The sequence below is a fragment of the Orcinus orca genome, chromosome 17, assembly GCF_937001465.1.
Source record: "Orcinus orca chromosome 17, mOrcOrc1.1, whole genome shotgun sequence".
Taxonomy (NCBI): Eukaryota; Metazoa; Chordata; class Mammalia; order Artiodactyla; family Delphinidae; genus Orcinus; species Orcinus orca.
This window is the reverse complement of record NC_064575.1, coordinates 17,524,566-17,539,253: the sequence shown is the minus strand read 5'-3', so window position 1 is coordinate 17,539,253 and position 14,688 is coordinate 17,524,566. Positions and strand designations below refer to the sequence as shown.

Here is a 14,688-nt window from a genome sequence, read left to right as displayed (position 1 = left end):
ATCCCCCATTCTGAGTCATCTTGTTGGCATAAACTCTGACGTGGTCCAAGGGGTGCCCCATGAATAACAAAGACACTCCTGTCACTCCTGAAATTCTAAGGATTCAGAGGCTGTCTCCCAGGAAGTGGGGACAAAGTCCAGCCAAATTCTCTATTACATGGGAGAATGTTTTATTTGTTATATGCCCTTATATTCAATTTCCAGGGACTTAAAAATATTTTAAAATGAATATTCTCTAGTTTTGGCTGTTTGTTGGAGTGGGTCCGTAGATCTCCACATGTCATCTTTTGGAAATAGAATGTCCTGCTTTCTTTTGATTAATATTTATAAGATATGTCTTTTTTCCTCATCCTTCTACTCTCAGCTTACCTATATAATTATATTTGAAGTGAATTTCTTTTAGGCAGCATGTAGTTGGGTCATATTTTTAATCTACTCTGACAATCTCCTTTTAATTGGTATATTTAGATCATTTATATTTAATGTAATTATTGATATGTTAGGACTTAAGTCTGACATCTTATTTACTTTTTCTTTTTTTTTTTTTAAGTAGGGTTTTTTAAATATTTATTTATTTATTTTTGGCTGCATTGGGTCTTCGTTGCTGCGTGTGGGCTTTCTCTAGTTCTGGCAGACAGGGGCTGTACTCTTCAGTGTGTCACACAGGCTTAGTTGCTCCGCGGCATGTGGGATCTTCCCGGACCAGGGCTCGAACCTGTGCCTCCTGCATTGGCAGGCAGATTCTTAACCACTGCGCCACCAGGAAAGTCCTTATTTACTTACTCTATTCTTCTGTTTTCTTTTTCTTACTCCCTATGCGTTACTTGATCACTTTTTAGAATTCTAGTTCAGTTTCCACACTCTGATTCCTTTGGTGCCCAAGGTGGGGGACTCCTTTTTATTGCTGGATGGAGTAGGAATTCTGGTCCCTGCATGGCCTTCACTGACACCACAGCGGGGATAACCTTGTTACCACTAGGTGATGATTAAAGTCCTGACTCTCCACTCTTCCTCTTCTGACACCACTCGTTACTGCCAGATTGGGGTAGAAGTCCAGGCTCCCTGTGTGGTCTTCACTGAGACCATGGGGTGGGGTCATGATCCCTGCTTCATAGGGTCATTGTGAGGATTACTGAGCTAATATATGCAAAGCCTGCTATCTAGTAAGGACCGCATGAGTTTTAGCTACAATTATGACTGTTTTGTGAGCTCTCTGTAACAGAGGCTCAGGATGCTAACAGAAGGATACTGTTGGGGCTGCTGTGTTAGGCATTTCAGTATGTGTTTCTTCCTGCTGAGGGATTGGTCATTTGTGTCATGTGGCAATATACATAATCCGTTTTTAGTCTTTTTTACATCTTAGGGAAATAGTCACTAATGGATTTTTTCCTGTGAAGAAAGATAACTAGTGAGGATGATCTTTATTTTACCAGCAATGTTTTTATCCCGTTTGAATAAACTTAATAATTGAACACGACTCATTGTCTTCACAAGCTGCTCTCACACTTCATTATCACCGCAGAAGTTTTGTCCTACTCAGTAGAAATATTCACAGTTGTATCTTTATGGAAAATGTTGAGCCTTGAACACATTTCTGCTACATAAGCCAACTAAGTGAGACCTTCTTTACTATTAAGATGAATGTGAGTTTATTCACCATACTCAGGGTCCTGCCCTTCGTATATAAAAGTATAATTTATATACTTTTTATTTTTCTCTTTTAAAGAAAAAATAACAATTCAACCGTGGGTTTGAAAACTCTGACTGGCCCCTTTCTTTGGCTAAGCTAGTGTACATTTGTGTAATAGAACTGGCTTTCCAAAGGCATTGCCCAGTTCATTTCAAATTGTTTTCTTAAAAAATGAAAAGATGAATATTCAAAAAAACTCTTTTGTTGCTGTTATTGTTGTTTTTGTTTTATTAAAGAAAATGTATCATTTACCATTTCGTTCCCCTTGCCCCCCTAAATTGCACAGCTGATACAGTCAAGGCACAGTCTCTTTCAGGTGTGCTGGCGGCTGCATCATGCTGTCCTGTCGGGCCTCTGCCCTGGAGTTCCACCTCTGTGGATCAGGAATGGACTAAGCACTTTTCCTTCTTGGCACTGTGCTCACCACAAGACTTGCATATCTTCCGAAAAGTTCTTTGTCAGTAGTTTTATTCATAAGCATTCACCAAATTAATAACTTTTCACACACATCATGTTAAATGGAGCAAAAAAAAAATAAGACCAGTAAAATACACAAATTAACAAAATCAGTGCTTTCATCCAACTCAAGGGCAAGAGCCAGGTTAATTTTTTTTTTTTTTTTTTTTTTTTTTTTGCGGTATGCGGGCCTCTCACTGTTGTGGCCTCTCCTGTTGCGGAGCACAGGCTCCGGACGTGCAGGCTCAGCGGCCATGGCTCATGGACCCAGGCGCTCCACGGCATGTGGGATCTTCCCAGACCGGGGCACGAACCCGTGTCCCCTGCATCGGCAGGCGGACTCTCAACCACTGCGCCACCAGGGAAGCCCAAGCCAGGTTAATTTTCACCACTGATTTGAGTTATGCTTTTTGAGTACATTAAAATATATCATTTTGTTTATTCATTCAATAATGACTCTTTTTTTTAAATGTAGCTGTTTCTTTTAATCCAGATAGGTTTAGTCTCATCTATACCATAAGATGTGACCAGATTTTCGCTAGTTGAGACTTCACCTGCCAAGGTGATTCTGAAACTGACCTTCAAAAAGGAACTTCTAACAAATTATTTACCTGTTTGTTTTACTTTTTCATTGTATTGCTTTTATCCAGCATTTCCTTTCTTAGTTTAATTTTCAGAAGTTTCCCTCAAATTTTGCATTATTAATATTTGTCTCCATTTAAATAGTTGCTTAATAATCAGGCAGAACTAGGGACCCAAGGCCCTCCACTGGAAGACCAGCTTGATAACGAGCTGTGTGGGAAGAGAGAAGTGGGGTCCCACCAAAATATCCCCGTTTCATTCATCTCAACAGCAGGGCCATGGGAAGGAGGGATTTCTAAGTTCCAAACAGCCTAGCAGCTTAAAGATCATGCAGAGGATGGATTGTCTATCCCTCTACTCCATGAGGATGGCCATGGTGGTCCAGTAGGTTCTTTCTTGGGTCGCATGTACTCTCACCTAATAAATGACCTCAAGCTTCTCTGGCAAAGAACAGAATCCCGGCCATGGCGCCCACACCCCCATCAGGTTCTCTCTTACTCTCACGGAACGAGAGGTCAAGCAGCCAGAGCCTGGGGAGCCAGGGCTGCACGTTAGGCACATCAGTGGTCAAAGCTGGAGCCCTCAAGGTCCTCTCTACCTTGAGGTCTCAGCACTGCTTTGTTCTAGGACCTCTGTTCTGGGAGATGCCCAGAGCAGCATAACGATGCTTTCATGTAGTTGGGTTTTTAAAACTTTTTAAAGTTGTAAAAATGGTACAGAGAGGTTGTGTGTACCCAGCACTCAGCTTCTCCCAGTGGTGACATCTTAGGTAATTATAGTACATTATCGAAACGAGGAAATTGACACAGGTATGATACAATGAACTGGACTACAGACCTTACCTGGATTTTGTGAGTTTTCATATAAATGTCTTTTTAAAATCACTGTCAAACTGATAAATCTTGCTGTTTTTGCTCATTCTTTTCTCAGATTTCCTGTTTTGAACCAGCAGTTTATTTTCCAGGTTTTAGGAATTTTTCAATTATAATTTTTTGAAACTTTAAACTTAAGGTTTTTTAAACAGATTAGAATGATGAGATTTTGCCACCATCAGGACGCACAAGGGAAATTCAGTGAGTAGCAAATGCTAGGAGAGGTGGACTTTACTTTTTTACAACAGGAAAACCAGTCACATCATGTATTTATACCTGGCTGCCACTTGAAACTTTGGACAAGAGAAGATTAAAATAAAACTCATTAAGAATCTATTTTGCCAGTAGCAACCAAGTAACTTTTGAGATAGCCAGTTCTAAATTGGCAGGCACACACCCTCGAAACCTGGGGTGTGTTTTAAGATAATTGATGCCAGTCAGGAAGCAGGACTCTGTCTTCTGAGGTAGTACTAAACAAAACGTCTGATCGGAGAAGGAACAAAGTTCTGAGGCATCAGCTTTCAAAACACATTGAAATAATTGGCTTTCTTCTTAAAATGTGGTGAGTCATCCTTGATGGTGTCTACATAGGAGCAGAGTCTACCCACACGTGTTAAATCTCAGTCCGAAGAACCCACCACCGTTTCTGCTCTTTCTTTCATTTACGAAAGTATTTTACCTCTGTGTGAATTATAACTTTTTGTTATGAAAAACTCACTGTGACAGAAGTAGACCTGAGTACTCTTGGGTATTTGAATATTTATAAACAGAACATTGAGTCCAACAGTATTGTGGCAAGAATTCAAGGTAATTTTTGGAAACAAGCAGTAAGATTTCTCTCTCAGAGCTTTGGTATAAAAAGTGACAAGTTCAGGGCTTCGCTGGTGGCGCAGTGGTTGAGAGTCCGCCTGCCAACGCAGGGGACACGGGTTCATGCCCCGGTCCGGGAAGATCCCACATGCCGCGGAGCGGCTGGGCCCATGAGCCATGGCCACTGAGCCTGCGCGTCCGGAGCCTGTGCTCCGCAACGGGAGAGGCCACAACAGTAAGAGGCCCGCGTACTGCAAAAAAAAAAAAAAAAAAAAAGTGACAAGTTCATTTTATTAAGCAATAGCTATGTGTTCATTACACAGACTTGCAGAGAAATCCCTCTTTATAGACTAATATAACCACTTGTACCAGTGAAGTGACATTATCTTTCTTGCTCCGTTGACTTGCCCTGTTGTTCTGATACCCCTGATACCACTGTTCTTCAGCCTCTGGAACAGTTACGATGTTAGTGAACATCAAAAGGCCAGGTTCTGCTAAGTTTGTTTATCTATACATATGATAAGACGTTTTAATAGATCTCAATTCAAAATGTCCTCTTCAGCTCTTCCAGTAAGAACTGGAGCTCCAGGAAAATGCTGCAGGAGGCATTGCGTGCTGGAGGGTTTACACACCTATTTGAGAGAAACGTAAACCTAATGGGGAAAACAAGTAAAAAGGGCACCATGGCCTGGCATTCCTTATTTGTAAGATGTCGCAGTCCCTGGCAAGTTGGGGCTTTTAAAATCCTGTGTGAACATTGTATAATCTAGGGAGATTTTGGTGAGGCAATCTCTGGAACATCTAAGAACAACCATGATGACATTGGTCAACCGTGGAACCAATCTGGGTAAACCTCAGTCTTGGAGTTTACTTCCTGGATTAAACCTAGGTGTTTGGAACTGGCTGGACATTGCATTTTGTGCTCTTCTTGTTCTTTCAGGGGGCCGTTTAATGTAATGTTTAAGTATCCAAGCTCTAGTGACAGACTACCTGGAGTTAAAGTCTAGCATTGCTAATCATTATCCATACGACCTTGGCTGTGTTTTTTTGTTGTTGTTTTTTTTCTTGGCTGTGTTTTGTGACTTCTCTGTGCTTCAGTTTTTTCATCTATAATATAGAGAAATAAAAATCCATTTCACATGGTTGTTGTGGGGTTTAAATGAGATAATGCGTGTAAAGAGCTAGAATAGTGCCAGTGTTGTATCTGCGGTGTAGCCACGTACAGTGGTTTCAGATCGACAGTATTGAGATGGGAGTATTGGGGCTTCCCTGGTGGCGCGGTGGTTGGGAGTCCGCCTGCCGATGCAGGGGACGCGGGTTCGTGCCCCGGTCCGGGAGGATCCCACGTGCCGCGGAGCGGCTGGGCCCGTGCGCCATGGCCGCTGAGCCTGCGCGTCCGGGGCCTGTGCTCCGCAGCGGGAGAGGCCACAACAGTGAGAGGCCCGCGTACCGCAAAAAAATAAATAAAATAAGATGGGAGTATTAAAGGCAAAATCAGGGACGGAAGATAGATGATGGGAGAACAGGTTCAGGACATCTGCAGATAGAGGGTAAATATAACAGATATAACAAGCCTGAGCAAGGGAATACCTTCCAAGGCCATGAGCAAAACCGAGGTCAAAGCCAACAGGAAAAAAGGCTTGGGCCTGTGAGGTGGTCACATGAGAGAAAGTTTGTCTGTGCAGTAATCAAGTAAATGTAAATTAATATAACAATGAATGTTGTAGAGTGGCAGTAATTATTTAGAATAACTAAAACCTGTTTTGACAGACGTGTAGGAAAACAGGTTTTAGCCACCCATTGCTAATAGAAGAATAAATGGATATAGTTTTTCAGGAGACAGTCGAAAGTCCTTAGACATGTATATCTGAGCTTACTCTTTGAATCTGCTTTTCGGTCTTTACCCTACTGAAAAGTGACTTAAATTTACAACAGGAAGAACCTAAATGAATTGTGACTGATCCAAACACTGTTACTAATATTCATGTTGAAAATCATTCGGTAGTTGACTGCATAAATCCACAAGTGCCTTTACAGTCTTTCAATGGCTGTTACATCACTTGAGCTCTGCAGAAAGGAATCTTCTTTATGCATGAAGAAAAGTCGATCCAGGCTTTACTGTAGAATAAGGGAGCCTGTACTCTGCATGAGTTCTTATACTGTGATGTAATGCCTCTCTTGAGTGTTGGGAGAGCATTTTCTTTGCTTTATAATATTGCTCTTGGCAAGCCCATTACTTCTGTATAATAGCAGTACTGAGATAATGCTGTTAGTTTCCTGATTTCTTAAATTGAGTATAGAATTTAGAGTCATACATTGAGTTATTCTTTAAGTAAGAATTACATATGGTGTTTTTGCAGCTAGTGAAAAAATTAAAAAATTAATAATATGACATAGCACTTAATCAAACTGGCAAATATTTTTACTTTGTTGAGATAAAATTGAAGTATAATAAACTGCACATATGTGTACAGTTTGATCAGTGTTGACATATGACTGTTTTTGCTACACTTCTGATACCAAATGTATAGGCATTTTTTCCCCCATACCAACCCATTCTCCAATTTTCCAGGCACTAACAGGGTGTCCTACAGTTCAGTTCTGACATTCCCCGGAATTAGCACAGACTCCGCAGATTAAGGGCTCCGCCACACAAGATGCCCCACTTCGGCCAGTCACAAGTCCCATGTTGCCACCGGTACTCCTGACCAACTGGCTATAAATTCAGGGGGTTCCCACATCTCCCTTCTCAAGTTCGATAATTTGCTAGAACAGCTCACAGAACTTGGGAAGATACTATCACTGGTTTATTATAAAGGAATTTAAAACAAAAAGCCAGATGAAGAGGTACACAGGATGAGGTTCGAAAAGCTCTAGAGCACAGAAGCTTCTGTCCCCATGGAGTTGGGGAGCCCGATCCTCCCGGCATGTGGATGTGTTCAAAACTCAGAAGGTTCCCAGACCTCCTCATTTAGGGGTTTTGTGGTGGTTCCATTATGCAGGCATGACTGATTAAAAGTGCTGACCGCTAATGATTGAACTCAAATCTCCAGCTCCTCTCACCTCCCCAGATGTCAGGTGGTGGGGCTAAATACCTTTTTTTCCTATTTTGGTACTAGATATTATTAAAAAAATCTTTGCCACTTAACGGCACTAACAGAGAACAGTGGCAAGGATTTTTTAATAATGATGTCCAGTACCAAAGTAGGAAAGAGAAACTTGCATATATTACTATGGAAGCGTGAAATTGGCACTGCTGTTGGAGTTGTACCAACTTGGAGCAGTTTGTTAGTGTCAGAAAAACTAAAAGGCATATTCTTCGAACTAGCAGTTCTGCTTCTAAGTGAAGGAAATCAATCTTCATGTGAATAAGGATGTAATTGCAAAAAATATGTTTCACTATATTGTTTTAATTGCATGAAAAGGAGATACATTAGATGTCCAACAATGCGGAATTGTTTAAGGAAACAATTCATATAATGAAAATTTAAGCCTTAAAATTATTAATGAAAGTATATTGTTTTGTAAACAACAAAAGGATCATGTGGTTTTTTGTTGTTGTTTTTTTCTTTTTGCGGTACACGGGCCTCTCACCGCTGTGGCCTCTCCCGCTGCGGAGCACAGGCTCCGGACGCGCAGGCTCAGCGGCCATGGCCCACGGGCCCAAGCCGCTCCACGGCATGTGGGATCTTCCCGGACCAGGGCACGAACCCACGTCCCCTGCATCGGCAGGCGGACTCCCAACCACTGCACCACCAGGGAAGCCCTCATGTGGTATTTTTATGTTTTAACTTATTTTTTCAAGTTAACAAAAAGGTATATAGGAAACAAGACTAAAAGTATATTTTTAAAGCCAAATGAAAAAGTAGTTTCCTCTGGCTAGTGAGATTCATCTGTATTTTTTCCAATGCATATGTTTTCTTTTTAAATTTTTTGTTGAAATTTTTCCTGGATATAAAGCTAACAAACACAAAGGCATAAAGTAAATCCATAAAATGGGATTGGTATGTTATTTTAAGCTATATAAATCACTTATTTTTTTGGCTGCGCCGTGCGCCGTGCGGGATCTTAGTTCCCGGACCAGGGTTTGAAGCCAAGCCCCTGCGGTGGAAGCACCGAGCCCTAAGCAACTGGACCGCCGGGGAAGTCCCATTTATTTTTAAAAGCAACTCCTTTATGTTTAATGCCGTCAGGATGAAGTCTCCTGGAGCTTCGCCCCTTCCTGCCTCCTCCTTCCCCCGTGGCAGTTCACACCTCCCCCTTCTTTTTTTTAAAATTTATTTATTTATTTATTTATCTTTGGCTGTGTTGGGTCCTCATTTCTGCGTGAGGGCTTTCTCCAGTTATGGCAAGCGGGGGCCACTCTTCATCGCGGTGCGCGGGCCTCTCACTGTCGCGGCCTCTCTTCTTGTGGAGCACAGGCTCCAGACGCGCAGGCTCAGTAGTTGTGGCTCACGGGCCTAGCTGCTCCCCGGTATGTGGGATCTTCCCAGACCAGGGCTCGAACCCGTGTCCCCTGCATTGGCAGGCAGACTCTCAACCACTGCGCCACCAGGGAAGCCCCCGCACCTCCCCCTTCTTGCTTTCCTGGGCTTACTCTGCTAGTGCCCGCGTTTGCTCATGCTGCCATCTGCCTTCAGCCCTCTTCCTCCCTGGCCCAGTTCTCCTCATCCATTGAAATGTGCCTCCAGTACCACCTCCAGGAAGCCTTTGCTGAGCTCCTACCGCTCCCTAACCCACCTCTCCAGAGGCACTTACCACCCTATGTTATTTATCCCTTTCATTTTCCTCTTCTGAGAGACTGAGGGTGACTTGAGGTCAGGACAGTATTGGTTAGCACAGTGCCTGGAACCTGGTAGTCGGAGCTTAACTGGTGTGTGTGTGTGTGTGTGTGTGTGTGTGTGTGTGTGTGTGTGTACAGTAGAAATAAAGATATGATGGGATCAAACAAGCCAGAGTATTGGAAGAAGTGTGAATATATTTGCATGATGGGAGCATGGGTTCCGCATGAGTATTTTAGTAGGATGGAGAGGTGAGGAGGGGCCAGGTCACTGAGGGCTTCATATGTCATCCTAAGAAGTTTAGATTTTATCGTGTAAGTGAGGGAGCCAGTGAAGACTTTAAAGTAAGAGGGTGGCTGGTCTTAGCATTTCCCCGAGTGTTAGATATTATTAATATTATGTGGAAAGCCTGGATATAAAATAAATTTGGGAAATCCTGGGTTAAACCAAGTTGAATAGATTTCTGTTCTTCTGGACTTCTCAGTCTTTACTGTGCTCATGTGCATTTTTAATCCTCCAAAAGGATGTTTGTGTGTGATATAATTTTCATTATTTCCCCAATTTATTTATCATGGAACCCTTATATTGGGGGACTATGTTATAGAACACATTTTGGGAAATGGACACTGGGGAGACTAGCAGCGGTGAAACTTTTAGTGGTTGTTAAAGTAACCCTGGCCAGAAACACTGAGGGCTTGTATCAGGAGTTTAGTGGTCGGAAACGGGGAGGCAGGACCAGGGGAATTAAGTTGTGTCTCTCAGAGCACATCCTCCAAAAGTGGTGATTTATCAGTAATTTTAAAAGATAATATCATGATTTGAGAGTCGTTAAAATCTGATCCAAAGATATTAGAACAAGCAGTGTGAAATGTGGTTTGAAACCTCTCTGAGACAAATGGTAGTCAAAGGAAAGTGCTGTATTTATATGTTTACAACCCTGCCAACTGCTGACACAGCCCCAGGCTCACTCCTCTTGATATTAGAACCTGTGTGTGGCCTGGCTTGAACTAATGCACTTGGTGATGACGGGGCAGATTCTAGACTGCACACGGCAGTTACTTGTTTGTGGGTGACTCAAAGATGGTTGCCAGGAGTCTAGGTTGGGCAGCTGAGCAGGTGGATGGTGGTATCACGATGAGGTAAGCCAGATAGGAGACAGTTTGGGGGAGAAGATGCTCTGTCGCTTTTTGACATGTTCATGAGATAGAGTTGACGGTGGGACATAGGAGAACACCAGTAGGCCGTCAGATATAGGAGTTTGTTCCTCAGATGGTTTGGACTGACCCAGTCTTCATTTTTACCCACTGTGTCTCAATTGCTGCATATGTTAGGGATTTTGCAGCAAAATCCATGTTAGGGATCTCTTTTATGAGATCATAAAATATTAAGTTGCAGGGTGAAGACCCTGCACGTTCCTAATCTTATCCCATGTTGCACTTCCACACATCAGTTACCTGTGTTCCTCCACAGCTTCCCTACCACGTACACTTTCCCCTGAAGTCACTTCGGTGGCTTGTTTATACTAATGATTTTAGGAATATTGAAACATGCGTTATTCACCTCCGAATAGGAGACTGCCGTTGCCTCTGCAAGCATGGGGAAGGTGCTTGCTTACAGCATTTCTCACTGCTCAGTCACTGTGTCAAGTGAAATCCTTGAGTTAATGTTATGTTTCTGTTCCACTTATTTTACGTGTAATAACAGTGTTCCTTTATTTTACTTGTAGCTCCAAAAGGAATTCTTCATCTGTCTCCTGATGTTTATCAAGAGATGGAAGCCAGCCGCCACAAAGTCATCTCTGGCACAGCTCTAGGCTATTTGTCACCCAAAGATATGAACCAACCCTCAAGCTCTTTCTTCAGTATATCTCCCACCTCGAGTAGTTCAGCTACAATTGCCAGGGAACTCCTTATGAATGGAACATCTCCTACAGCTGAAGCCATAGGTTTAAAAGGAAGTTCTCCTCCTCCCCCTTGTTCTCCAGTACAACCTTCAAAACAGCTGGAATATTTAGCAAGGATTCAAGGCTTTCAGGTATGAATTAAAAGCAAAAACAAGAAAACAAAACAATCCATTAGCCCCAAATCCTTCATCTCTGTCCATCAGAAAGCTCATTCTTGCCTGCTAGCGTGACTTCTATGCCACTTACATTGTAAATTATTAGGAACACAGAGGACAGAAAAACGAGTCATGCGCACATGCCTCATTTTAAAGATTTTTCATTCTCTCCAGTAATTCTTTTGCCGCCTGGCTCTCCTCCATATTCCTTCTTCTTCTGCTTTTGTTTTTGATTTGTTTTTTTTTAAACATTTTTCATTCTCTGTTCTGTGTCCTGCTTGGGTGCATCTATTCCCTCACTCTCCTCCCCAAACAAAAGTGCTGCCTTCATACATTTGGTATTAGTATTTAGCACTAAGGCCTCCCTCATTTTACAGTAGGGTTTTTTCTAATGATGATTTTACTTTCATAGCAGTTTTGAATTTGGCATTCTATGGCTAGTAATGATTCAGGTATACCACTAAGGTACAACATCCTAGAAGTCTATTATCTTAGGAGTTAGTTAAACATGGTATTAGAACAGTAATGCTTTCTAGTTGTCTGAGGCATAAAAACATGTATCGTTTTACTGGATTGTGTTTTGAACCATCTAGGGTAGCGCCTACCTTAGACGGTACCAACAAGTCTATTTCACCGGGCAGTCTAAATCTAGCTTATAGTCCGCTTGTTGTGTATACGAATTTGGGGCTGGAAACCTTCCCCCTCCCCCCCATTTAGTCAGTGTTCCCTTTTGGGAAAAAACCCAACAATCCTTTATGAGTAGAACTTTTTAAAGAATTGTTAACTCTAGGAAGAGGAAATACCTGTGCTCTGACTTCTTAGTTGCCTTGAAAATCCTGTACTGAGCTGTAATCACTCACTTGACTGGGCGAACAGCAGCGTGCTTGTGTGTAGAAAGAGTGGACTGCTCCCTCAGATTTCATTATATTCACCCCCCTTTCCATCTTAGTCTTACTCCCTAAGACCAAAACCTGTAATTTCCTTTAGAAATCTTCCAGAAGATCTGTATTATGTAGAATGATCATGTATTTATACAAATTTTACAAATTTAGATGTAAGAGAGAAGATCATGTGTTTTACCGAGGGGGTATTTGGCATGTTTTTTCTGTTTCTCATCACAGAAACCTGGTTCTTTCACGTCTATTGCCAGGTAGTCGTTGAGTGTTTTTACTTAGACTATTAATACGAAATCTAAAAAGCTGTTACCAGTTTGGGGCTCTGTCATCTGAAATTTTAAACACTTAACTTAAAAATTAAAATTTAGAACTTGTTTTCGTTGTTTACCTTAAGAATAACAATAAATCACTGTTTAAAATAAAAGGACCTTGATTCACACAAAGTACTGGAAAAGAAAAACTAAGCAGTTTTTAGTTCTATCTATAATTTGCATAAGGTGAACTAGAAATAAACTGTGATGAAAAGGAATTCACTGTTTATTTACAAGTCTAGTCATTTAGAAATGTCTGAAAGTAACACTGCATTTGCATTTTTATAGAAACAAAGCACAAATTGCACTCAAGCTCTGAATTGATTTTTTGGTTGGAGATGTTCCTCTGATGTAATTTTGCTGCCAGAAGAACTACTTAAATTTGTATTTATTTGTTAATTCTTAGCAATGACAACAACTATAATTTTAAAATACCTTTACTTTAGTCAAAATGTAGAATCTGTTTCTCCTATATTTGGGCTGAGTACTCAGACCTTTTTTTTTTTAAAGTTTATGCTGAGATAATACACTCTTACTTACGGACACGTTAAACATTTCCAAATTTGTGTATGGTGATTTTTACATACTCATGAAGATAAACATGGTTTTAAAATGTTACTGTGCTGCTTTGGTCAAATGAGCTCGGTGTTGCTGTGAAATATTGTTTTGCTGACGGGCTGCAGCCTGCAGTGTGTGGTGAACAGACTGTGGGAAATGGCTTCCCTTCCCTGTCAGGTGCCCGGCACGTCCTCATAATGTCACGGTAGAAGAGTCTTTGTGGTTAAGAGTTTTAAAGCCTCTTTCTTTATAGGTAACTTTCTCAGGTACATTTACCTGGTAGAAAAACATGTAGATTGTTTCTATTTCTTAAATGTTTTAATTGGACTGTAGTTTAGAAATTATAGGGCCAGCTTGTTATGGAGGACATGCTGTTATGTTATTTTCATTTCTGGAATTTAAAAACAGTAAATTCTTTTTCTCTGTTTCTAGGTTAGTACTTTTAAAATTTTGTTACTGTACACTGAATAGATATTATTGCTTATTGAATATTGTATATAAGCCCTTCTCTGGCCCTCTGTGCCCACTGACATTTGATTTAAGCCTACCAGAGCCATTGTATGTGACAGCTATATTGTATTACAAAGTAAAAAAATATATTAGTGTACTGAAAACGACGTTGTTTTAACTTTTAAATTTTTTTCCTTAATTGAAATTTATAAGTTACAAAAAGCTTATTTGCTCACCAGAATGTAGGTATTAAACTCACATCCTTTTGCTTAAATCTACAGAATAATTTATTATACAATTAAAGTTATTATGAATAAAGCTGACTTCCTAGGTCAGAATATGACTGAACACTTGCACATTCTCAGTAATTCTTTTATCCTTCCTTGGGCTCACCTAAAGTTTTTAATCACATTTTAGATGCAAGGCTTTGGATCTCTATCATAAGTGAATATTTATCTTTTGAATTTTTATTGAGTACATTTTTATTATCTTCTTTTAAAACCTGAATGTTCTTATTGATTTATTATTTTTTAGCAGAAGAAAGTTTTATATCAGTAGTTCTGTGAACCTCAGACTTTGTTCAGCCCAGTTAGTATGCTTCTATAACTTCTATGCATTTCATGAAAATTCATTTGAAATGTAGTTATACCGTAGTGTTCAGGGTTCCTTGGTGCGTACCTTGATACCCTTTAATTACAATGCCAAAATATTTCAAAATCATTCAGCTTTTTAAAGAAGATTGTTACGGAGACATTTTTGAAATGCTCTGCTTTTGAGCTGAAGCGGAAGACTGTTTTGTTGTGTTATAATTTACATTATTCTGAGTTTTTCCATCTTTAATATGCTTTTCCATATATTAAAAATCTCTCTGAATAATTAACTATAAGCCGTTTCATTGTTTAAGTGAGTCATTAGAACATGATTAGATTGGAAATTAAAATGAATTATTTTAGTCAATTATCCTTGATAGATGGATTTAATTTTAATCTTTTAGTCTGTACCCTTCCTTGTGACTGTCATCCACTGAACAGTGTTGTTTTTAAAACCTTGAGAGTAAAATTTGATAAACTAGATTTGTTTTTCTCACATAAAGAATGTAAAGAAGCACTTAGTTGGTGTCTTAGTTAAACCATAATTAGTTTATTTTATAAAAATCAAGCAGTGTTTTGTAGGGGGCTGTTCATTATTGTGAGTTTATGATGCTGGTGCCATTTTTAGCGAGAT

At 40.4% G+C, this 14,688-nt stretch overlaps 1 protein-coding gene across 12 annotated transcripts in view; it reads left to right on the top strand.

Moving 5' to 3' along the window:
• STAU2 (staufen double-stranded RNA binding protein 2) overlaps window positions 1-14,688 on the top strand; it is a 309,298-nt gene that overhangs the window by 165,653 nt on the left and 128,957 nt on the right. For all 12 annotated transcript variants that reach the window (XM_033407106.2, XM_049700368.1, XM_033407105.2 and 9 more), the window contains one exon: window positions 10,918-11,225. In XM_033407106.2, the coding sequence (XP_033262997.1) occupies window positions 10,918-11,225 (308 nt within the window). The remainder of the gene's footprint in view (window positions 1-10,917; window positions 11,226-14,688) is intronic.